The following is a 26,669-nucleotide window of genomic DNA, read 5'->3' on the forward strand; positions in this document are numbered from 1 at the left end:
TTTATATTATTTAAGCTTGTTAATGACGCCATTTTTTTTTTTTTTTTTTTTTTCATCTGCAATCGGCTATCAGCCATAATCAGATATTCTCCGAGGGTAGTTATGGTAGGGTGCGATTCCTTTGAAGGGCACCGTATGTGTTGTAAAAACTAGATTTTAGATTAGTTTCTCTGGTCTAGGTCTAGTATTTGCCATCTTTTTAGGCGAGTCACGGTTAATGACGCCATAGTTATTTTTTCTAATTAATTAAATTTCCCCACATAACATATAATGTCTACATCTATATTATATGTTATGAGCTTTAAGTTAGGTAAGGTTTATAATCTCTCAAGACTAATCAGATGAGGACCTCACCGAATAGCGGGGAGGCTTATGGAAATTGTGTTGAAAGCATGAAAAGAGAAAGGTCACTGAAAGAGTTTCAATTAAATTATTAAGTCTAAATGGATGCATTTTCTGAAGGGCCTTACTGGCCAAATATTTTATGGCTCAGAGATACGTTTAAGATATGGCCACCCTCAGCGGTAGGGCTGTGTTTTGATGGGGATGCTGGAAGGGAGACCCCAACCTTGACCCTCGTCCGTTCCTGTGAATATCCGTGTTTTAACTAGCTATTGCAGTAACCTACGAAGGGAGAAAGGGTTGACCAATTTTGTTTCGTGACTTATTTACTATTTGTTCAAAAAATAAAGTGTTATTGGATTAATTGCTTATTAGGGACGCTTTTTTAAAGAGCAGTACAATAGGTGTACGAAAAAAATTAAATACCTGTGTTTCTTGAATGGGTTTTCTCAGAACAGGACTCGGTCTTGAATAAATGAATTGATTTTTGCGCTTTTATTTTGTTTTTAAACGAAACAGTGGCTTAAAAGCTTCTTAGTTCTCCATGTGTTTGTATTTTTATTATTCATATAAAACATGCAATTTGACCACGTGCTCATACAAAAATGGTTATACCAGTGTGTAAATGTTTGATGGCCGCAACGCTGATTATGGAAAATGTTCTAGATTTACACCAAATGTCATACTTGTCACATATTCTATTTCAATAAATCATTGCGTTAATTGTCTTAAATTGTTTACTATATCTTAGGGAAAGATTTAGAGTCGATACTTAGCAGCATAAACTTGCAGCGTCACAATTCGCTCGAACGGTGAAGGAAAACATCGTGAGGTTGTTTTTGTTGATGTCTGCTGCGTTCAAATACATCCAATGTGTGTCAGTTAAAGTCAATGCAAAAGAATAATTCAGGATAAGGATATTAAAAAGAAGTGGCGGTACCACCTTTTATCTTGGCCCTCAGATTAAGTGTAGTGTATGTGTTTCATGATAATTTGTTAATATAACAGTCTCATCTGCCATTTGTTGTTTTTTATTCTCTCGCCGTTGATATTTTGGGTATAACGAATGAGAGTTCCTCGCGATTCAAAATTCACCCATTTTATGTTTATTCACAACTCTATATCTGGAACGGTCATGACTATCGCTTCCTTAGATTCAACACAGAGCCATTTAATATCTATTGTATTACAAATCTAAGATCTGCATTATTTTAGCATATTAATGATGAGGTGATTGCTTCCAATTGTTTTTATTAAAACACGTAGCGATTGAACTTTTGTACCTAATAATAGCATGACACTAGACCATATGGCGTGCTATTGCACGGTTTTCTCACTCTTATTTCCTTAACACAAGGTTGATAATAGAAGAACTGTTTGCCCAATGTAAGTTTGGAAACCTTGTAAAGGAAATGTCGGCTGTACATTTTAATTACCGATTGATTTCAACCAATTATGCTATAAGTGAAGATGCTCGCAATTTTGTTCGCGTAGCGACTGGATCTGTGTTTTAAAAGTATTTCACTGAAAATGTACTTAAAAGGGTACGTTGTGTATTGACGTATTATAATATGGATCTATATATATTTTAAGGTTTATATATGACCTAACAGTCCATACCGACTCGCCTGTCTATCATATACCGACAGCGAATTGTATCTTATTTTAGCAATACAGTGGGCAGAGTGGTTGAGAACTTAGAGAAACTGATCGTGATAACACAGTAGGCAAAAAATCACGAAGCTCACCAAACAGATGGATGGATTTAAGAGAAAGATTGATTATTAGAAATACATAATTTTAGGTTAATACAATTTGATTAGGGCGATATAAATATTTTTACTTGAGCGATAGTCACATTTTTGGGTTAGTCTTTGAGATTTACTTGGGCTATGTTACGCGCATTTTTATTTTTATTAATACCTTTTTGTTAATAATATTTCTTAGTAGTTACGTCCTCAATTTATAATTATATCGTCAGTGTTTTGTGGAAGGAAAGATATCAGCATTAGTCTAGCCTCTCTGTATTGAAAAACTAATACAATCATCCTTACGACTGAAAGCCTTTCTTCTTGGTAAAGTATACATCGTGATGAGGTATGTACTCAAGACGTTAGTATAAAATTGTGTCATGTCACTTTGTCACTCCTCGTTCTAAACTATACACTGTAAAAGAGAGGCAATGCAAATAAACCGATGGAAACAGATAGTCCGCTTCAGATACATCCTTGCCGACCAAGACGCTCTGATACGTTTAGATCTGATGTCACTCTGTTGATTCAAGCTTATTTTTTAAGCGATTTGATAATACAGAATTGTTTGCTTAAATCAAAAAAACACTAAAATTAATAAAATTATGAAAGATCTCTTATCCTACGTAGCCCTTCTGATGCAGTTTAACATTAAAAACGTAACTTATTTTCAATAAAGTAGGAAAATAAAATAAATAATCTCATTTACTATTTATTTCAAATTATGAACAAACGAAGTTCCAGACGTAATAGCGGTATTGTAAGCCACGCCTAAGCCGTGGTTCATGACCCGAATAATAACCTATGATTGTCTGAGACAAGCGACATCAGTTATTATTGTCATCTTGTCTATATAATTAGTATAGAAAATAGTCAAGGTTTTCCTTGTGTTTTAAATTGATAAGTTTACGATTTATTTATTCAAGTTAAGTTTTAGAAGTTAGGTTCAATTGGCTATTGATCTTTTGCCTTCTGTGTAACCAACCACGACCAATCAAATTAAACGTCATATGATCTTTAGTTGTATTAGCTAAGGCCATGAAAAATTATACTATATTTCCTATTTCCCCTGTAATGTCCTTTACAGTATGTTTCTATTAATATTAAAGCTTAAAAATATAGAAAATAATGTGAAGTAATCTTATTAATAAATATTGTAATAAAAATAATATGATAGTACCACTATTCAATCTTTAATTCGAAAACAAATGTGACTACTACTTCTTCTATTACGAAAGTATTAGCAAAAATGTGTAAATATGTGCTAAGTGCTTGTTCTATTTTTTTACCAGGCGTTTTGTAACTATTAAGTATTAATTTCTTTAAGCGTTTGTTTTTTGTCATACAGAAATTAATAATTTTGCTTCAAAAGGGTTTAAGAAACTACAAAAAATACTTCATCGTAGTGGCACTCCGAGTTAACCGCATTCCTAATTTGAATCACAATTATTTGAGGCTGGTTTTAATTATTTTAGGTAATAATAATATGTACAGAAGAATTAAATATAAAACAACAAAACTACATATGTATTTGAATTCTTTATTATTATGTACATTCACCCAAATGGCACTTAAAAACCAACATACAAACTATTTAACGATTGATTTAACTTACTATACATAACATGGATATACATACATCCATTACCCACCATCAATAGTTGATGAACTGAATTTTTTAAGAGGTTTCAAAGCGTGGTCATTGACAATTATTTTGAAAAAAAAACACGTAATTCGTCACAATTAAATTTATTGTAAATGACTGATATGATCTCGTAGACATTTACAATAAATTATTCTCGCTGTTTGTAACAAAAACTACTATAGTAAGTAAGTAAGTAGTAGTAAGTATTAAAACCATTTACATTACGAAAACGAAGGTAAGACAAATAACAGCAAAAAGTAATGGACTAGTCCCAGACTAGGCCTTTGCTTTGACATAGATTTATATTATCTATAGCTTTGGCTTTATTATATAACTATATACATTGTTTAACATTTTACAGAAGTTCTAATAAAATTTCTTAGAAAAAAGTATTATCTCTGGATAATAAGAAATTAATAAATCATAATTACCGCACTAAAGCCGGTACTCCAAGTCGTTTATTAAAAAATGTTGTAAGGATTTCAATGTATTTACATAACCAATCGAAACCTTGTACTTTTATACTATTGAAGCTAATTTTAAATACTTATTACTTTATGTCAAATACTACCGAATTTCATGAAACTGTTACTGTTTAAGTCATCTTCTATGCTCAAGTAACATCCAAAACAATATCACATCCTTTTGTTAAGTCGGTTAAAAGATCCTATATATAGCATAAGCTCAGGTTGGTGTGGTGAAATCTAGACATAGTAAAATCTTTAACTGTGCTTTTGCTTCCTTAAGTCGCACGTTAATTGGATAGTTAAATCTTTAACTGAATTGCAACAGCTTTCATGTTAATATTGTCAGGGGTCTTTAGGTCTTATTAAACGAGCAGACGCCTTCCATGGACACCTGCACACAGGCGGCTTGCATGTGCGTAACCGGCCTTTAAGGCAGTGATGCTTGTCTCTTGAAGTCCCCTAAGACCCATTATATGTGTTACAAAAGCCAAATTTAACAATAAATAAACAGTTCCGAGCTATATACTTCTTTTAAATAAGATATTATAAAACTAGGAGCACATGTTATATAAATAGCTAGATATTACATACTCCTGTGAAATCCTATATTTGAATAATTTAATGTCACGTATCCTGTCTTCCTGTTTGATAAAACATCTGGGAATTCTTGTTGGTAAAGATGTAAGGTGCCTGACGGGATGGACATCGGAAAGAGTTCATCAACACGGGAGGAACGTTATCTGATTTATTTCCCACAGGTTCAAGTAGATTGTTCCAGAGAAGGTTGGCAGCTGAGAATACATAAGCTCAATTGTAACATGGCTGGATAACTATTACATAATATATACATGATAGACATTAACAAACAAACAATTTGTATTAAAAACTTGGCGATTGAAAAGAGTGGCGGAAAGTTTCTTGCCGGTTCTTCTTGCCCGCTCTACGCCCTTGACTTGCGAACTGGTAGTAAATGTAACTTTACAGTTAATTTAATTTTTATTGACGTTCGTAAGTGAACTTGTTTACCTATATAAATAAAGATATTTTGTTGTTGTTGTAAAACAAATGGTATAGAGACCAGAAGATAGTCTAAATGGATCGATGGTTTTGCAGATATACTTACTGTATTTGGACAACAATGTTACAAATGTTTTCCAACGTGGGGTTTCCTCACATTGGGGAAATTTTATCAGTAAGAGGGCTATTCAAAAATGTATTTAGAATTTTAATTACATTTTTTAATTATATGTTTAGAACATTTACTGTTTTTTTAACTAATATTTCCTAAAGCAACGTGAAGTGAACAATTCAATCGTTTATATAAAAAATATTTACGTGGAATCATGAATGAATCAACCCATAAGAATGGGAGAAAGCCTAAGGGGCATGGCACAAGAAAGGTTTGGAAACATCTAAAAGTTGTGTGTGTGTTAAATACTTCTGGTAGATAATTATTATTACAACATGTGTCCACTTGTACAATAAGTAACAGTTTTGAAAATAACTCGTAAAGTGTCTCTGAAATATAAGCGGACAAAATATATACTTCTTGTTAATAATTCTATAAAAACTAAGATAAATTAAGAAATTGATCTCACCAAGGGCATGCCCCTTCTGGGAGAAGTGGAAGCAGTCGTGAGTGATGTAAGACTGGTGTATGACTTGAGGCAGAGGCTCAGTGGGAGGCATCGGGGCGTTGAATAGACGCATGAATGGTTGTATAACTACTGTGAAATCGTCACGAGTGTCGTACCTTCCACTCTCGATCTGAAAAGGGTTTTATCAAGGGTGAATTTCAGTTTACATGATTAGTTTACGAGTACTTCTGTATTACCATAATAGACCTGTATAGTAGTTTAGTCTGGGAGTACATTGTCTTCACAAATAATTATTTAATTAATTTATACAAATATTGTAAATTCTATTTTAAAAGAATCAAAAGAAGAAAAAGTGTGGAGTTCCTTGCCCATTCTTCTCCACACGAAACCACCGTTTGGTAGGGGCAACTAGAATCTTCTTTCTAATATACAATAACAAATCGTTTTTTTAAAGTCCTAATAATAACTGTTATATTAACTACAATTGTTAACAAAACTTATATTCTTAATACTCTCCCACGCTATAAAGGCACCTTGTCCTTATAAATTTAATCACCTTCCCCTTGAAAGTATTACATGGCAGTGATCTATAACTTATAGAAAGGTGATTAAATCGTTTGATAGCCATGGTGTATATTATCCTATCTTATATTAGGACAAATAATAATATTATGCAATCTGAACTGTAGTTCATGCCGTTGCCATGAACAATTGTTAGTGCTCAACGATCTTGCTATGCTAGTGCTCGAAGCCATTTGCAAAATTTGAATTACATCTGGTAACTTTTATCACAATAAGTTTTATTCAATTTACAAACAACAATGTTACAATAAAAATGATAGTTTATGTTCTTTTCTTTTCGTTTTGTTTTCTATAATTTTAAACAATGTACATTAAAATAGTAGTAATAAATTATGAACTTACTAGAGCCATTTCAGCGGCTTGATAACGTCTTGCCTGTTTCACGAGGTCAAGAAGTTCCCCACCACCGCGGTGGAAGCAGCGACAGAAGAGCGGATGCATCAACCGACACATTAGCGGTCGCTGTACACGAACTGATACAGATACATCTAAAACGAAGGGATCATAAAAATATTAAACTCAAATTTCTTGTAACCCCCGACAGCCTTAATTTTACAAGTCAGGGGCGTAAAGGAGGGAAGATAAAGCATCGGCAAACCAATTTGAAGATATTCCCAACGTTTAATGAGAAATAGTATGGAAGAGTTTAGTGACACTAAGATTAAGCATAAGAAATATAGAGGCTAGGATGTTGATTAAATGTCTAATTAAGCCGACAAGACTGCGAGATATCCACCTTGCACAATATATTTGCTTCTAGGTCTGAAATCGTAATTTTTTCGCTAATTCGTTCTTATAATATTATGCGCAATGGAGAAATATGAGTAGGTACATATATTATACAATATTACTTTATTGTTACAAGAATACAACTTTTATCATATTATAACGATATATAGTCTTTCTATTTTCTCTCTATCTATATAATCCCAACTACCCAAATATGGAAGTTTGATTTACCCAAAACTGGAATCAAATTAACTATAGTCCGCGGCAAATGTTCTTGGAAGTAATCGAGGGCTCTAGCAAGTTTCCTGGCGTGAGCCGTCGGTGACCAGGAAACTGGTGAGAGACAGGATGCTGAACAAAGATCATTGGCACCGATGAACACGGTGATCATCTTCCAGTCGCGCGACACGTCTATATCGGGCGATGAGCGCATTCTTGCTACAAGTATCTGGAATGAGAAAAATTAAATTAAAAAAAAACCAAAGCAAAATGATATTGCCGGGAGTATCGGGAATCGTGTTCCTTCTTCAACGTGAAACTTATTGGAAAGGCCTCAACGTCTTGACGTCATGCCTATACGACGTACTAAATAATATTTTTGGGTCTTCAATTGCTATATATTCCGCTGACAATGACTAGAAATACCCACTGCTCTCAGTTCCACCAAAATATCATAACTTCACTGTAGTGTAGACATTGACAACTTTTCAACTCTAGACATATTTAATTTCCCTCTCAACTCTTTCTAAAAAGATATGCTAATAACAGGCTATAAAATGTCACTAAATCGAGCCGATTTAAAACATGCTTCAGTTAATGCATTCTCTCTTATATCATTGTTAATTCTGTAAACCTTCTAATTGGCATTTCGATTTAAACATTATTTTATGTTATAGTTAAGTAAAAGAGTTTTCAAAATAAATAAATACATAGACAGTGTAGGTTGAATTTAATTTAATTAAATCTGATATCTGGAAAAACGCTTTAGGTTTTATAATACCCAAAGCACAATTTTGTTTGTATTTTTTTAATAATAATATTGCTTTTGTATACGAGTAACAGATGGCGCCACAAATGTTAAAATACACACATTTTTTTCAATTTCACCAAGATGTTTCAATTTTCAAACAAATATCAAATAAATTATTTCCCGTAGAAAAAGTTGTTATAAAAGAGGAACTTTAAACTATTTCGTAAGTTCACGATAAGCACGTTATTGTGAAAGCTTTGCACATCCCAGGATCACCTTGATGTATGCTATATTTGACAGAATATCGTGTCACGTTCTCTTAATATTGGTTCAAGGGTTTTTAACCACACGCTTATGTAAATTATGTTGCAATTGGTAATCTCACAAAAGAAATTACTCACGATGTTAAGTTGCGGCTATGAGACGGCTAGGTCTAGTGACGCATTAACCTATTATTGTTAACGCTTGGTTATTTATTTATTTATTTCGTAATCCTACAGCTTACAATAAATTACACTAAAAATATAGTCAAAGACGGAAAACATTACTTACAAAAACAATTCAAATATTTACACAAAAGGGAAAAGAAATAAAAATTATATTCAATACATTTAATAATACATTTAGTAATACAAATATGGCTTTCATGTGCGATGTTGTAATAGTGATGGTATGTACGTGAAGGTGTGTATGTGGGGTTCGCTCATGATGTTGGTGATTCTTCGCTATAGATATTTTAATACTCCTTTTAACCATATTCCGCGATAGCTGAAACAAGTCGAGGCTTCAAGTGGTCATTATTGTCGCTGCGCGATACAAAATTGAGTTTTTTGCATAGTTAGGCTGTTTTGGTTATGAAATAAACTGTTGGTTTATTGAGATGTCGATTTTATTATACAATTATTGTGTGTTTAAACATCAACCAATCAGCCTCCTCTAGTTCACTTCTGCTCTTATTTTTTTTTCTGCACCAGTCTTTACCAGCTATTTCAATTATCTTGTCGATCCATCTTTTCCATGGGTGGCCTCTTTTTCTTTTGCCCGCAGGTCTTTCCCATGTTGTGGTTTTTAATGTCCATCTGTTGTCCTTGTATCTCGCTAGGTGTTCTGCCTATAGGCATTTTTTCTCGGTGATCGGATAGCTTTATTATATAATATATTACCGTCATGTCAGCTCCAGATCGCACCTGGCTCTATCAAAAGTCAGACAGTGAACAAGTAAATGAACCAACATTTGGTCCGTTCTTTCATCACAATCGGTTGGGCTTGTCTTCAGTTTGAATCTCTGTAAAGAGTATCCAAAAGCCGTATGCCTGTGGTTTACGCTGTTATTATTTTATGTATTTATGTATTTCCTTGCAAAGTATTAGATTTCTTAAATATCATCGCGACCACGGGACCACCAACCTATGCACTATTAACTTTTCAATTTGGCCACTTAAGAACTTAAGTATGTCGGTTTGAATACAAAACACCGTAATTATGCTAACATCACTCGATTTAATTCATTTAATGACGTTTAATCAACGTTCATAGTTAAAATTGTAAACGAGTTTGCTTTCTTTAATTTTACTATTTTCACAAGTCTGTGGTCGGTGATGTAACAACAATATGGTCTGATGTATTAAGAAGCTCTTGAAATCAAAGTGACTGAAGATACTACCGAAAATAAATACTACTAGAAAATGTCATTTTATTTGTGTTTTATCAACTTAAACATAGAATTGCTCGTTTAAAGATGTCAGTCAAATAAAAACTTAAATAAGAATATAATTATCTTTATTCGATAATTATATTCATATTTCATAATTTTATTAGTATGTAATTCTTACTTGAATAAAATTTCCAAAAAACACGATTCATAAAAAAAAAATACCGAGCTTAGCTCGGTTATCCAGGCCCTATATTTTATGCTACGTAAAGCATTTTGTAAATCATTTTTATTTAATAAATGTTACCTTAGCCTGTTTATATGCATCTTGGTCTGAAGCGACGGGAAAAGCAACATTGAGTCTTGAGTTCTTGGCCAACCACTCGCCGGTGCCGGAAGAGTAGCCACGAAGGTTTGGGTTGTACTCCTTTAAGATATTTGGTAATGTTAGGAACTCACGCCACGTGCTATCTCCACCTGAAAGAAGACATTATCAAATAATGCCGTAATATTTAATTATAAAATTAAAATAGCTCAAAGGAAGGCTTTTTAAATGTAAGACACATCAAAACACTCCAAACGCCTTTTTAGTTAAATCACTGTAAAAAGAGTAACTTGATGATAAAGATGTTGTTTTAGTATGGATTAAATAATGCCTAAAAGAAAGCTCCTGGAAAGATTTGACACATCCTTAATATGCCCATGGAATAAGCTTATATTTTGTGGTAGTCAAATTCAATTAACAGGAACTTACCGGCACACCAGGATACACCTCGATATTCCACTACAGCGCCCAGTGCGAACTCCTCCAAGGCTCCACTGCCAGCAACCAGAGAGTCTCCAATAGCTGCTACCACATCGATATCTCCTGGCCGCAACTTGTGTACGCTGGTGGGCACTTGCTTGCTACGACCCCAGTGGAGGGACTCCTCACAGGGGAAAGGTGTTGTAGCTGAAATAGCTCGTTGGCGACGCACATTGGATTTACGCGAAGGGTAGTGGAGGCCCTGTAATTGTTTAATTTTATATATTTTATTGTTTAGTACGTTCATACGGACCCATTCATTAATCTTATCAACACGAGTAACTCAATGTATACGTACTTTGTTGAAAAGAGATAAACAATAAGTTATATAAGTTTCTGAAATTAAATATAGAAATTTAAGTTGCCACCGTCAACGTGGCAAGTCTACTTGAGATTATTTCACGGCATGAGTTTGATTCCATGGAAGAATGGCCAGGTATATGGAATGCAACCTGTTCAGACTTGTAACAAAATTGTAACTTCTGATATAAGGTATATCAGAAGTTACAATTAAGTTAAGAGAAATTTGCACGTCATTATGTGTGGCAGAATATGCTTAGATTGTACATTGTACCACTATAACAATTTTGTACCATATTAATTCAAATAAATTATTATTATTATTACTCTATATCTAAACAATAACTAAACTGAACAACATTCGGTATCTAAATATTATTTAGGGAGCATTTAATCATCGTCATTTTATTCAAACAAGTGCTTTGTTATACAACGCTCATTGGTATTCGAGAAGTCTAAGACAAACACTTATAATGGTATCAGGAAGACTGTAATGGCGCTCTGAATGTCTCACTTGGCCACTTGACCCACTCGCGCTGTAACGATGACCAAATAGCTCATAGACACATTAAATAGTACAATGGATTTCGTTTTTATTTCATGTTGCTATTTTTATTTATTTATAAACTCTCTTTATAAATAAAAATAATTTTTAATTTATTCTTATTTATAAATAAAAATAACCTCATAGTATGTATGCTGAGAGACATATGAAACTATTTTGCTAATAGTTAATATTTTTGCATCTGTTACATTTGTCTATGATTTGTGGTCTCTGTGAGTCTATGTAAAAGCTTTAATAAATACACACTCGCTTTTTGCATCAAAGAGATTTGGTTTTGCAGCGAATTGTCCAGAATAATCGGTTATTTCCTGATCCTAGGCAAACTTACAAAACACCGTAATCGTTTTTATTGCTCTTTTCTAAACTATTTTTTAAATATGATTGGTAATCATAAGAGAATTGTCAGTACTGCAAATGTTAACGTATGTAGTAATTATAATAATAATGTATATACCTGAGCTTTCCTTAATCATTATCCCTGAGTAATATAATTTCTTTATAAAATATTCCATAGACGCGGTCAGACCCTTCGTTTTTAAAAACGACGACGATTCACGAAACTCAGACACGCATACTTTTATACATAAAAAAACCCCGCGCAAAAGCTCTCAGAAATCAAAATAGATTAAAGTATTTTTTAAACTTTGATTAACATTGTTGAATACTTATCTAGCATTATTACTTGCGAAAATCTTTAAAAGGACCACGACGTGAAAACTCATGTTACATATGTAAATGGTGGCCAGTGACTTTGACCCACTTGTCATGTTAGATCACAGCGCCCTGCGACCGCAGAGCACGCAACGCTGCGCCCGCGCACTTCACGCATACAAACCATACGAGAAAGCTACATTGAACACAGTTTATTAACCTACAGTAAGAAAAGTTTAATAATTAAATATTGTGCTGTAAGATTGCAAGACATAAATTAACAGTATCCTCTATTGTTGTTGTGGCACTTTGTGTTTGTGCTGACAAAATCAAAAAACCCTTATTTGAAAGGGCCCGATGGGAAGAAAAAATAGAGGACGCCTGCCAGAAATCTGGGAAAATGGAATAAAAGGACAAGTGAGGAAAACTGGTTGAATTTTCAGTTGATCTTCTCTCCGTTGGAGGTCGTGTAATGTTAAACAAAACGACATGAACTTAATGTAATACTCATAATGTGGTACACAAATACAGGCAATTTTTATTTTTTATAGCATAAAAGCAAAATACAAAATGTAATGCACAAGCAACAAATTAAAAAGAACAACATTAAGAGTCCGAACCTAACCTAACATCCCTGTGACACAGTGTTCTATAAAAACAAATCCAATCCTTTAGTAAATTTAAAAATAGTTTAACTACAAGTTAATATACTATGACAATACAATCAAAATTGTATTCGTAACCCCGTTAGCCTTTTAGGTAATGTTAATTATAATTTTTAATTTCATCTTCGCCATACGCCTCTTAATGACTGTTTTGTAATATCCGTCTCTTTTTGAGATATATCATTAAGCAGTTAAATGCATACTTAGCTATATTTAAATTAATTACATGTATTAATAGTATTAGTTTATGCCGCGATATTGCTAGTAATCTTTTGTTAGGTAATCATTATGATATTTATTCTATCTTTCGCTTAACAATATATTAATTTTAATTAGATTAAGGAAACTGCAGGTTGTACATGACACAGAGTGGCACAGACAGAGATGACGGCCATGATGAAATAATGAAATGTAAGTATCTTTAATAATAAATAATTAATATTTCATAGCATCTTAAATAAAAGGTTATTATTATAATTAACAATTTGAATTTTAAATACTTTAGTAAAATTAACTTGATTAGGACAACTTAAGTTAAAGTAGCCTTATCGCTTATTAAGGGAATCATCTAGACAGCTTATGAAATAATAACATTATAAACATTTATAAGTTCTTCACTGGCCCGCAACGCAGTTTAAAAATTGTATCCAAGGGATCTGCCCTGGTATCAACTTTATATGATCCAGCTAATCATGTACAATAACTTAAATATTTATTTATTCGCAAAAATATATACACGATCTTTACAGTACTAAGCTTACAGGAAAGAATAAAAAAAACAATATTAAAAACACGGTATATTAATTATACTTCATTAACGGATATTGACGTGTTTTTTATGTAACTTGTCGTTTCAAGAGCTTTACCAAAGTCACAAAACTAAATTAATGTTTTATAATTAGAAATAGCTAAATGGATATTAATTGGTATATTTTTAAACAAATATATAGATACATATATTCTTATATTTATTCTTCCATTCCTTCACAACATTACTGTGCAACTTCATGCAACAATTATTTGTTTCACCGATAAAATCAGAACTTTTAGCTTTTTTAAAGTAAAATACATAACTACTCATTTGTAAAAAGCTTTATTTTTTACTCATTAAATTAATTATCATTATATTTGATTAGAAGAATGATAAGTTGTAGATATAATTGCATTAAAAGGCACCGCCCATACAACTCGTTAGATCAGTAATCTTTGAATGAGGCTTTCATCAATCAAATACATGCCAATCAATTTATTGTTAATGTTCCGTACAAAGCTTAAAGCCTACATACGAAGTTCACAGATAACAAAGTAAATAAGGTTACAGGCACACAAGGCTTCTACATATTTTTTTGTAAATTGTAATTAATTGTTGTTAAAAATTTCTTAGTACGCAATAGCTTATTTCAATATTTCCTTATCTGTTTTTAATTCGAATTAAATTTATTTTTTAATCGCAAATTTCTGGATTTCTGTCCCTTTTCACATCCGCTTCACAAGGTATATCCTTATTGGAAATAACCAGTTTTGGAAGCTCCCAGTGGAGGTATTCCCAAGAAGATAGAACCTACATTTTTTTTAAACAGAATGTACTTCGCTCTTGGAGGCGAACTAAGCACTATCATGATTGTCCAGGAATGCCGTAGCATCCTTATATTAGTGTCCCATAGGCTTGTTTGGTTGTGATAAAACTTATTCGTGTTATTGTTTTATTACTCTAAACTTGCTGTGCTCTGCAGAGCCATCCACATGAATTGGCTCGTATAGCTTTTGTAGATATTGAAGTTAAAACTGTTGTATGTATATAACTTTGCTCTGTTGTCAATAGTTTCAGCGTACAGTTAGTGGGACTCTTTAAGGCATCCGCGTTTTATCCGCGCTATTCTAAACAACACATTCACGGATCTCCAACGCCTAACAAGCGATTATATGTAACCCGGTTCCCATCGATGTTAAAAACGGAAGTTTACCAATACCATCGTTAGATAAGCTTTCTAAATTATTTATTTTTAGAGACGTAGATGATGCTATTTACACACAATGAATTTATTTCCAACTTTGCCGATGACAGACTTAATTGTTGTATAAATGTTGCATATTTTTATATCGGCAAAAAGCTTGTCATAAATATAATGACGCTTTTGTTGATTTAAAATGATCTACGAAATGTATAGATATTTCCACCTTACCAAACAGGGTGTGAGGTAATTTAATTTTAAGAAAACTTATTTTACTTGTATTTTCTGTTATGTATGTTTTACAATGTAGTCTAATTGGCATTGTGTATTGTGTAAGAGTTTTCTTTTATAATATGTTTACGTGTAGTTGTAACATTACATATAAATAATACATGATTATACAGGTTTTAAGATGTAAAAAATGTTCATGAATAGCACTTTAATTGCCTTGTGGCGTTCTCAGTTTACCGACTTTTTTGGGTATGTGATATGCGTAGTATATAAATCTATTTCGTAAATATAATTCAGTCCTCAGACTGACTGAAACGCTTGAGTATATGATATGTCTATGCGTATTTATGTTCATATCACTCAATCTATATTAAATAATTAAACGTTTAATCCAACTTGTCACATGGCGGAGTCCAAGAATGACGATAAACTCGTTAAATCGGTGAAATTACGAAATAGACAAGTGTCAGTTATATAATAACCGGTTAAAAAATTTACCGTTTAATCCGCTTCGCGGTTTTCTGTACATAGTTGCCTACATAATATGTCACAACAAGAATAATTTTGATAATTGTACATGGAATATTCGCCAAAATAAGATTGTAGTTTGAGCTAACAATTTATGAGGTACGAAATGATATGGATTCAGTGTATTTGCTAAGAAATTTACGCGATTACTATTGATTTACAATAGGATAACTTTAATATGACAATTGTTCCAATGAATTAAATAACAAACCAAAAATATTAGTTTTTTTAATATAAACGGGCATCTCCCACTGCGAGAAGGCTCGTGAGTGCGTTTTGAGAATAGATACGCTCTCTTCTAGAAGGACCCTCATTCGATTTGGTTCGGAGATAGGTTCGTTCCTTTAAGTGTTCCGAGGGCACAAGATGAGACTTCCTAACTTACACGCAAACTCCCGGCCGTGGCACAAATGAATGTTCTAATTTCCCGGGTGGGAGAGGTAGGAAGTATAAGCCGGAGAAGATATCTGAGTCTGGGTTACTAGGTACAGGGATAACTGCCAAATGTATTATTACTAAAATAAAACATACCCATTCATAAGTTTTAAATATCTTAATCCGCATCGACCGTCGGCTTTTGACATCAATTATCCACAGAATTCGCTAAAGAACACGTTATGGTAATATCCCCGTTAGTGTTTCATCAGAGACGATGTATCAGACGATACGTCGCCAATGACTTTACGATGGGTCACGCACAATATAATCATAAATGTTCGTTATTATTCTATCAGTATAACTAACATTTCAAAATTTTTGGAGATCGGAAAGCACAATATTTTATTAAATAATTAATAAAATATTGTGAATATAATAATAAACTAATACAAAGAATTAGTCTAGCTATTCAAAGGGGGAACGCTGCCAGTATCTTCGGAACCTTGCCTAAAGGGGAGCTCTTTAATAATATTTTTTAATAATTAAATGTTAAGGTTAGTTATTAGGTATATTTTTATATAATATGTTATTTGTTTTGAATAAAATATTTTATTTATTTAAAAGGTTAATGTTATATGTATTTATTGCCTATACAATGAAGTAACAGGGTAGTAGTTATTTAGTTAAGTTAAAATTACATTAACATGATTGAATATTCTACTAGAATAATACAATGGCTGTTTAAAAATGTCTGCGCCCGTCTTCTCTTCTTGAAGACCGATCCGGCTATAAATTTAATAATTATTTAAACGATCCTTATCTTTGGGATTGATATACTCAAACAATTTATATGATTTGTATGATTGATAAACTTAGCGCTTAAAAAGAGTGGTGGAAAGTTTCTTGTCAGTTCTTTTAGCTCTACGGCCTTAACTTGCAAAATGGTAATAAATGAAAATTAAGTATCAATTAACATATTTTCTGATGACGTTTATAAGTGTACTTGGTTACCTATATGAATAAAGTTATTTTGAGTTTGAGTTTGACTGTAAATCGTTGTGAGTTGAAATAGGTATAAAAGGTAAAAAGTGACTTTAAAAACACTTACGTATGACGACGAACGTTGAGGTCATATGTTACTAACTTTGTTATAAACAAACACATTTTTTTTCTTAAGTAATTTGTTGTTCTTCAAAAATGTAAGCATTGTATATATGTATTTGTGAATAGAAAACATTATTTACAATAGGCGTATATTGAATGTTGTACAGATATGTATATGCAATTCAAATTGTTTTTTGAACAGAAGGCTCACCGGATGAAAGTACGATGGACACTTCCAGAATGATCGCAAGAGCATTGCCAGCCTTTTAATAATTGGTTGAGAAGTGTGGTTCTATCAATATATCTATAGTTCGTTTGCAATATAAATTATGACGGCCTTTAATTTTCTGTATGTGGGCGATATACTCATAAAATATCAAATTCTTTGGTGTAAGAACAAAAATTTGATTCAGAAAAAAAAATTAAAAATAATTTATGTTATCTTAGACCAAAATACAAGATGTCACAATTAATATAAAAACACAAGATTCACTTGCCAAAAACACGAAAGCAAGCGAAAGCTAGTAGACACATAATTTCATCATATGAAATATAAGCGGCGATTCAATTTTGATGCAACAATTAATAACTTAAACATGCATCGAGAAACAATAAAATAAAGGTCATTTCCATTTATATGGCGATCGCATATGTCGCAAGGCTGTGGCAAAATACTGTCTGCCAAATGTTATCTGTAGTAATAAAATACCTGTAACAGCGTTTTGTGTCAAATGTCAGTCATAGGTATGCAACCAGCCTACTGTACCTGATACACACACAAAATCTAGGTCATACCAATTTCCAGGACACATTCCTTAAATATATGAGAAAGTTTCATTGGGGAACAACATTCAATGTTTGCTTTCATAGTTGAAGGACACGCCTGGTCAATTGGCCAACATGGATTATGTATTTTATATACATGACAAGATATCTTAATGATCTTGAAACATTAAGTCTAACTAACAGAGTGATTATTGAAGCGAACTTGCAGCTAGACTTACGGGTGCGGAACATTTATACTCCGTAAGAGATTCTGTGATTTTAATTCAAATAATTATTGGAAATTACATCTCGCATGATGGCAATTCGTTCAGCATCTCCACCATTAAGTTGTGGAGAGGCTACCCGACTCTGTACGATATACAAGATGTTAATCTTTTACAACTATTCTACATAAACATTTCTTAACCATATCCTTGATCCGTGACTTTTGTAATTCTTGTATTTCTTTTTCTCTTGTATTGCATTGCCATTCATGAATCCGTGAGATTAGCTTTTTAGTTTATTTTATTAATTACTTTATAGTATTATTTTACATTAAAGTTCTATAGTTTTGTATATAAGATTTTGTTTTGCACTTGCACTATATTTTTATTTTTTTTCCTTACTAGGGTTGCCTGAAACCAGTCGCTTGTTCGCGACAAGGCCAGATGCATGCGTTATAATTTTTATGTATTACGTTATTAGTTTTTGTGTATATTGAACAATGTGTGAATAATGATTTAGATACAAAATAAGGCAATTTTGTACGAGTAAAAGAGCATTTCTGTAGCCTTGACCAGTGCTTCGAACCTAATTTTGACTGTATATTACAATTTGTTAATAACAGGTATTCGTCTTACATTATATGTTTCTAAATAACCTTGTATTTTGTGTGTAAATAATATGTTATTTCGTCATTGGAATGAAGGATTTTTTACTATATAATTATTCGTAAATCGTAGATAAAATCTCGCAGAAAAAATGTCTAATTAAAATAGTTTTAATTTACACATTTGACCATTTCTATACCAATTCAAAGTAATCAAGCGAACTATAATTAGACATTTTACTTATAAAAAACAGATGCTTAATCTATTTTTATCCCCTTATTGCGAGGTGTTATCTATTTAAACCCTTGTAAAGGCTTTTCTTTATTTCATTTCATTGACTTATTAACTAAAAAAAAGAAAATTTTATCAATACGAGAAACGAACTGTTTAATTATATTGCTCCACCTAATTACTAAATAGTTCCTGCATCAATAATTATTAATTCGTCAGGACGTTGTAACATTGTTCGGTGTGAGGGCCAAATGTTGAAATAGCAACAATACACGTTGTTAATAGTCTCAATTTACTATGCTAAATAGAGTTTAGCATGGACTGTGATATTAGACATAGCTTTTTTTTGTAATAGGAACCGTAAGGGCAGGACGCTCATCTGATGCTAAGTGCCCATGGACACTTTGCCAGAAGGCTCGCAAATGCGTTATATTTCAGTGGGCAGCTGGTTCCACATAGTGGTGGTGCGTGGCTAAAACTGCCTTAAGAAATGCTCTGATGTGGAACAACGGACGTCGAGGTAATGACGATGGTATTTTGTATTCTCTTAAATGCGGTAAAAAATGCAGCTTAGTTAAGCTATAAACATAATAGATCTTAATTACCTCTAGCTTTACAATTTTACTTTAGAAGTGTATATATTATGTTTTAGTTTGTATATGCAAGACACAGGGCATGCGGGTACGTCCAAATACTCGTTGAGCACTGGATGTTTTTATGTGCGCTATTAATACTAGCTCATACGGCAGAGGGAACCTGTACTGGGACAACCCTACATTAAATCGAATAGTTAAATTATTAGAATAGCAACGATGTATTTTTTTTTAAATAAATATATTGGTTTATCGAGAGATTGAACACTCTGAACGTATTTAGAACTAAATAAGGAATTCAATGCAGTAAACTGTCCAAAAATTGTGTATATTATTTTCACCTACTAAGCTGTTAAATACCTTAATCGTATTTATGTTATACCCAAAATTGCCGATGTAGCTCAGACAGAACGTCATTCAACTACTTGCAAACAAAAAGAAATAAGCGTAATGTTTTTTAAAATTAATATTTAAATGTAAATGATAAAAGTAACAAAAGGAGTTACGCGATGGTGTTGAATGGTGTGCTATAAAATTAAACGGCTTACAATTTACGACAAACGCACTACGCATATTCACCTTTTACTACCTATTGTAAATATCCGGCTTTGTCATAATGGTACAGAATTTCAGACATCTTCCGTATTTCGTACTGAACGACTGATAATCAGCAAAGTCAACTTACTGATGGTCACTCAACATCATTAGTATGGAGCTGCTGCCCATTTGAGTCTCTGCAGTCTCTCATGTGCATCAGCTGAGTTTCATCATCGCTTGTCGTTGTTTTTAAGTCAATTTTTGCCGCGCACCGCCACTATGTGGAACCGGCTGATTGACTTATGTTTTCTGTTCGCATGTTTTGTTTCTCAATTACTATTATTTTTTTACTTTGTATATTGTCTAAATGTTTTATATTATAATATGTATAAAAGAAAACAGAAAAGAGCGCTACAGCAGACTGTCGTCTTACAGTTATACAAATAAATTGTCTTTCATTATACACAGAATATCCCAATTCTCATTTTTAGTCTATACTTCATAAAAAAGCACAGACTACAGCTAGCTTTTTTATGAAAATAAGGTTATTTTAAACTATTATAAAGATATGTTTGGTGGGTTAAATTTAAACGATAATTACAGGTTTTAACGGAAACGATACCTATAATAAGAGTTAAGATTGAATCACGACGAACGGTGTGCAATAACCGTGTTATAAATCGTTTATCAGGTTTAGTAGGTAAAATTTAACTGAGCCAAGTGGGTTACGAAGCCAGATAGTATTTTATATATTACTTTATAAGTTCTCAATCCATATATGCTTAAAATTTTATAAGAAAATTTACACAAATTTTACATAAACATAAAATAAAACTAGATGAATACTTACAACTCATTAAGAGCGTGATTCACAAACTTACGGTAACTTGAACAATTGTTATAAAATATATCCATATTTTCATCAATGTTAGTAATTAAGATGAAAGAGAATAGTCTACTCACATTAAAAGTAGCAGATAAGCGAGCCGAAACTTATGAGAAATATTTCCTAAAAATAAAATAAAATTGTCCTAAAGAAGATGCAGTAGACGCAGTAGAAGAGGCATATATGTAGTACCTTACGATAGTTTCGTAATTAACGATAATTTATTTAGTTTACCAGTGATCTTAAACTATTTTTGTTTGTTATCTCATTTGATTCCAAATATGTTAGGGCATTCCAAGATAAGACCTTCAGTAATGCATGCAAGCGTAAAAATTCTTGAAAGGAGCAGCACGCGCACAGACAGATTTTTTTAAATTTTCCATACAAAAATTTAATATAAATGACTGTTACAACTTAAATCTATATTTATATATAGACTATATATAGACTTATATAAGTTTATTACCTATAAAGATGCGTGTGAACTTTTTAAAATTAATACTTATTTTAGACTCTCGACGAAAACAATATAATTTATATAGATTGATATATATATTTATTTATTAATAAATTTACATTATGAACGTTAAAATGTATCGAAATCATACCTGTTTACACCTGGCTGCGAAAAGGGCGGCCAATGGATCAACGGCACCCGTGATTTTTTTAAATCTTTATGTACATACATTTCCGTTATGTAGACGATATTTTATTTAAATAACAAGTGAACGAAATGCTTTCCCAGAAATCAATTCAAAATAATTTAAAATAAATTTAATAGGCAACTTGGTGGATATACATTGTCCTAATTATAAATATACATAAAAATTGTAATCCTGCAGCCGGATCTCAGACCACATGGACGTCGAGGTGACACGGACGATATTTTGTATTCACATTAACACACACACAGTATTGCCTACAAACTCAGTCATCACTTCAGTCTAAACAATATTACTTTCAACTATCAGCTCTGTCAATTTTTTGATAACAAAGTTACGATGTGGTTATTTCCATAAAATATATTATTTTTTAACAAGTGACGAAACACCAAAACCCTCGAACAGTAAAATGTTAATCGGTCCCCTAAACAGGTTTCAGGCATTGACTTAATGTGATGCAATAGGTCGTAAGTGGAGCACCAGGTTTTGTACTTGACAACCGCCGCCGAATTTTATTCAGAGAAAAATAATTCTAGATGCAGCTTTTAGTGAAGGAAGAAATGCTTTGTTTCACTTGCAAACTGGTTGATAAAGCAATTAAGGTTAAGTTTTAGTAGACGGTTGAACTTCGCCGCTAACTTATGTAAGACAACTAAATACAACATTTTAATTGATGTCAATTAAAAGAAGCGTTAATGATAATCCAAAGAAATATTAAAAGCAAAATAAAAAACCAAAAAAAGTTTTGTGTTGTTTTTGTATTGTACAGATCACTTCACATATTTAAAAATAGAATTAGGAATTAGTCTTTGTATGAAAACAATCCTAAATCATCGCGTCAGCACGTAGGTGACAGGCTTCGGACGTATGATCTCCGAGGATTGTAAATTAGACGTAGTAATTCATAGGAACCCAACTAGTCTAAGACTTTAATATGTATTTAAATGAATATGATTAATTCAATACATAATTTCAGTTCATCTTGATTATGATTTATGATGTAATAAATATAAATTATAAACTATTTTACTGTTGACATTAACTGTGAAAATAAAGCCTCATACTTTACCTGAAAAATGTTAAAGGAAAGGTCGCATGCGGTCGCTATTGACTAAAGAATTCTTAAATGCTTGCGATATCTTTAAGCCCATCACGTATTGCCAACTTCGCGACATACATAAAATGCACATTTCAAAATCTCAAAAACGTAGCATAAAATGGTAATTACATACTGTTTTCCTCTTGGAAAGTACGGGCACTAAGTGTTGCGAGAGCAAGTCAAGGATCCTCCAAATATTCATGTCCATATCTTGCACAAACCGATATAATTATAATTTTACACTTCAAATCACTAGGTTATTAAATGCAAACCTCTAGAAAATTTTACAGTTCAATTTAAAGAATAAAAGTCAGCAACAGCGATTTTAAATAACAAACAATTTTATATTTTAGAAAGTTATTTTTCCGTCTCTATTTAACCTAATCCAGAATACTATAATATTTAACTGTCGTCCATTATAGAGAAAATATGGCTCGAATCACAAAAGTAAATTAACGCAGCAAAAATAAGTTTTTATGTAATGTAATCCGTATTTATTCATATCGTTTGATGTATAGGTAAATAGGATGAAGACACGTTATATATAAATAGAAATCATTTAGTAAATAACTATTATATAAGAATTGTCATCGGAGCCAACAAACATCAAGACACTTTCTAAAATTAAATGATTCGGTAATTCTCAATATTTTCGACAACACCTTTATAACATAAATTACTGTAATATCCGTTTCCTAAAGGATTATCCTGGGCTAGCTTTTTTAAAGGCCAGCAACGCACTCGCGAGCCCTCTGGCATTGAAAGTGTCCATAGGCAGCGTTATCACCTTAACATAGGTGAACCTCCTACCCGTTTGCCCCCTGTTCTATAAAAAAAAAGCTTTTGACAGTCAATAATGGCCTTGTCCAAACCCAACATTGACCTATTTTTATAACCATAATGGTTTAATGATCTTTCATGAGAGATATTCTGGATAAACAGAAAAAAGAGATACAGGATTTTCTATAGGTTATATTATGCTTCATTTCAGACAATTCAGATTTGTAAGAAAGAAAGAAATTCAAGTTAATAAACTAATCTAATGCCTATAAGCTTTCTTTTTGAGGAGTTATTATATTTAAAATTTCGAGAAAAATATTTTTATTTACAAGATTACTTGCAAAATATATAATGTGTACGCAAAGCGGGTTTTCTTTAAATTGCAATGCATTTAAACTTGCGACATGTATACGCAAAAACTCAGACATGCCATATTGAACCGCCCAATTTAACAAAATATGGCATGTCTGAATGCCAGCATTGTGGCGCCATGGATAATGAAATTATAACTTCTCTACATTTGACAAAATAAAGTAATTCCGATATTAATTATGTGTTTAACCTTCCTAGACATTTAATAAATATATAAAGTTACATTATATTAAACATGGGTTACGCTCCAAAAACTAACCGTGTATCGTTTTAATTAATGTATTATTTCGTCTCTTGCTATCAAATCAGACTCACGTTGTGATGATGCAATTAATTTGATTTATTCATTAAGAATTAATTGAATGAATATGTCTGAGTATAAATCTTTCATAATAAAACTTTCTGTAACCTTCAACAGGTGCTTACAAAATTCGCGGATTCACCGATTGCCAAAAAGCATAAACGTGCAGGGTTTATACTTCGCATTATCAAAGCGAAAGGATATTTGTCTATGGCGCTTTTTATGTATATTTAAGCTTCTCCTATATAATAGACCTGTAAGGGGATTAATGTTAGTTTTATGAGCTTCAGAAAACATCAATGTAACGGTAAAAAATAACGTCTATGCATACAATACGTATTACGTTGTCATATTTTTCATTTCAGACGAAGAAAAATATAATAAATGCAAAAAAAATATTTTTGGCTGGATCTATGTTTCTATTAGTATATATATGCTAAGTTATATTATCTTTACATGACGAGATATTGAAATAACTAACTTAACTTGTTAATTGCAGTACTACATAAATAATTATAATCCAGCGATACTATATTTTTAAATATTACTAATAAAGATTTACGTTTACCAATCAGTATATTACGATCTTCTAATAAGTGGTTGTGGATTTGGATACTGCTATTTCAAAATATGTAAAAGGCATAAGCAATTAAATACCAAGTTATAAATAGTAAAGGCAAGGGATAAACAGGTTAGCATTAACAATGTATTATTCATAATTACTATACGAATTAATATTGAAAATATGTACATCCAAACTTGATATGGTACATATTTTAAAAGCAGCAGAGAGCAGTTATATGATCATTCTTTGGAATTATCCTTTAAAATCTATATAAAATAAAAAAGTAAAACCAAATTAGTATTCCACTTGTGATTTTTTTTAATGACTACTTACCAATTCACCGAACCTAGGAAGACTGTTGTTGTACGCAACAACCTCATTTAGCAACAACAAAAGCCCGGCAAACCACATTTTGTCAACATCACGATTTAACACACACCATTTGTCACTTTAAAAACATTCTACACATCGGTCTCGAATTAAAAAATATATTTAATCTATATTATTTGATCTCCTGCGCGCGTGTGTTTCTGCCTGGTTGGGCGGGAGTCGTTTGCGCGCGCGCGCGACTGCGCCGCACGCGGCTTGTTGCTTAACAAATGTTATCAACTCACGACCCCGCGATGGGCGATGTCTCCCCGTCGTCTCATTAGTGACACTAATCAATCAGCTGAAGCCTTAATCAGATTTAGAAAGCGGTTAAACCATATTTTGACGTTTTCGATCACCACGTCCTATGTTTCTGCGGACATGATGTATTACTCTGTTTCGAAAGTCTTTTAAAAGCATAAATTAGACAGGGTCTACCCATTCGACCTAGGGTTCTTCAAGAAAAGAGCGTACAAACTCTTAAAACGCCCGCCATCGAACTCGAAAACCCTTTGATACTGAGAGCTTTCATGGGCGGCGGTATCAATTAAAATTAAAATAGTTCGTAAAGTTATGTTTTGACGCAAAATATAATAAATTTAAAAAATTAGATAAAATGAAATTTAGTATTTGCGTTTCTTAGGAACCTCGTCGATAATTGAAAATACGTAACATTATATCTACTTATTTATCTGTTAACACTTCGTTTCATGTACAAAAATATAATACAATTGACATAATGAAATAAAAAGGCGCGTAACTGGCGGAATTATCGCTTTCGAGTGATCTCTTCTAGGCAACCATTGTGATAAATAAAAATGAAATTAGACAAAGTAAGCAGAAGAAGTGCAAAAATACATAAGGCATATAGATATGTAGAATAAAAATAAAAGACCATAAAAATGATTATAGTTCATTGAAAACTGATTTTTTAATGCAATTATAAATATAAATGTCCAGAATATAATAATTTGCTAAAATTTGGACATTCTAATAAATAAATAAAATATAATGTATTCAGTCAAAATTATGTCACACAGAACATGAATCTAGAAACACACTTAATCAAATCTATTTCTTTTTAAAATTCTCAAAGAGACAACTTAATGTTGTTAATTATTTGAAACATGTGAACATTATTAATTAGCTTACAATGCTGAGAGGCTAGCTTTGAAAATACGTAACCTAACAACTAAAAATTAACATAAGTATAAGTACTTTCTTTGAGTAAAACTTTGTATTTTTTGTTAATTAGCTAAACTATAGTGATACATGACAAGTTGATAGTAAAACTCAATTAAAGTAGTATTACAAAGTAGTAGAACTCAATTGTTGTCGTTATTGAGCGAGTGTGCGATGCTATGTAGAGTGTATGATTGTATGGTAGACAAGCTAAACCAAAATCAATTGATTTCGACGCTTTAGAGACGCTTTTGTCGTTAAATCGATTGATGTTACATAGACGTTACACTGTGTTTATTTCTAAGGTTTTAAATGTGTATCCCAAAAATAGCATTTTTAATATAAATACCTTCTTCTGTTAACAGGCAGTTTTTTTTTAATAATACGCACAGTCTCTCCTTGTTCATAGGTATGTAAAGAAATATCAAAATTTTCCAAGTATTAATTGCCTTGTTTCGCGCTATCGACTTCGTGAATTTGATAAAATATCCTCTATGTACAGCTTATAGGATAGAAGTGTTAGCCTCAGCGTGGCTTCATCACTGAGGTCGTAGGTTCGATACCCGGCTGTGCACCATTGGAC

General features: G+C 32.2%; 1 protein-coding gene across 1 annotated transcript; it reads right to left on the reverse strand.

Moving 5' to 3' along the window:
• Nucleotides 1-3,628: 3,628 nt before the first annotated feature.
• LOC111004103 (phospholipase B1, membrane-associated-like) lies at nt 3,629-25,149 on the reverse strand. The gene is made up of 7 exons (XM_022274956.2): nt 24,869-25,149; nt 10,490-10,742; nt 10,043-10,212; nt 7,346-7,562; nt 6,728-6,873; nt 5,804-5,972; nt 3,629-4,996 (listed from the first exon to the last, which is right to left on the reverse strand). The coding sequence occupies exons 1-7, from the start codon at nt 24,944-24,946 to the stop codon at nt 4,830-4,832; spliced, it is 1,200 nt and encodes a 399-aa protein (XP_022130648.1). The 5' UTR covers nt 24,947-25,149; the 3' UTR covers nt 3,629-4,829.
• Between the last annotated feature and the right edge of the window lie 1,520 nt (nt 25,150-26,669).

This window comes from Pieris rapae, chromosome 2, assembly GCF_905147795.1.
Source record: "Pieris rapae chromosome 2, ilPieRapa1.1, whole genome shotgun sequence".
NCBI classification, from domain to species: domain Eukaryota; kingdom Metazoa; phylum Arthropoda; class Insecta; order Lepidoptera; family Pieridae; genus Pieris; species Pieris rapae.

What these genes read in the sequence shown, in the direction of transcription:
- LOC111004103 (XM_022274956.2), bottom strand. Translation starts at nt 24,946, where the DNA reads ATGTGGTTTGCCGGGCTTTTGTTGTTGCTAAATGAGGTTGTTGCGTAC. An exon ending in TTCCTAGGTTCGGTGAATTG is followed by an intron (nt 10,743 to 24,868) that starts GTAAGTAGTCAT and finishes AAACAATTACAG; the next exon opens with GGCCTCCACTACCCTTCGCG. An exon ending in AAGCCGCTGAAATGGCTCTA is followed by an intron (nt 5,973 to 6,727) that starts GTAAGTTCATAA and finishes AACCCTTTTCAG; the next exon opens with ATCGAGAGTGGAAGGTACGA.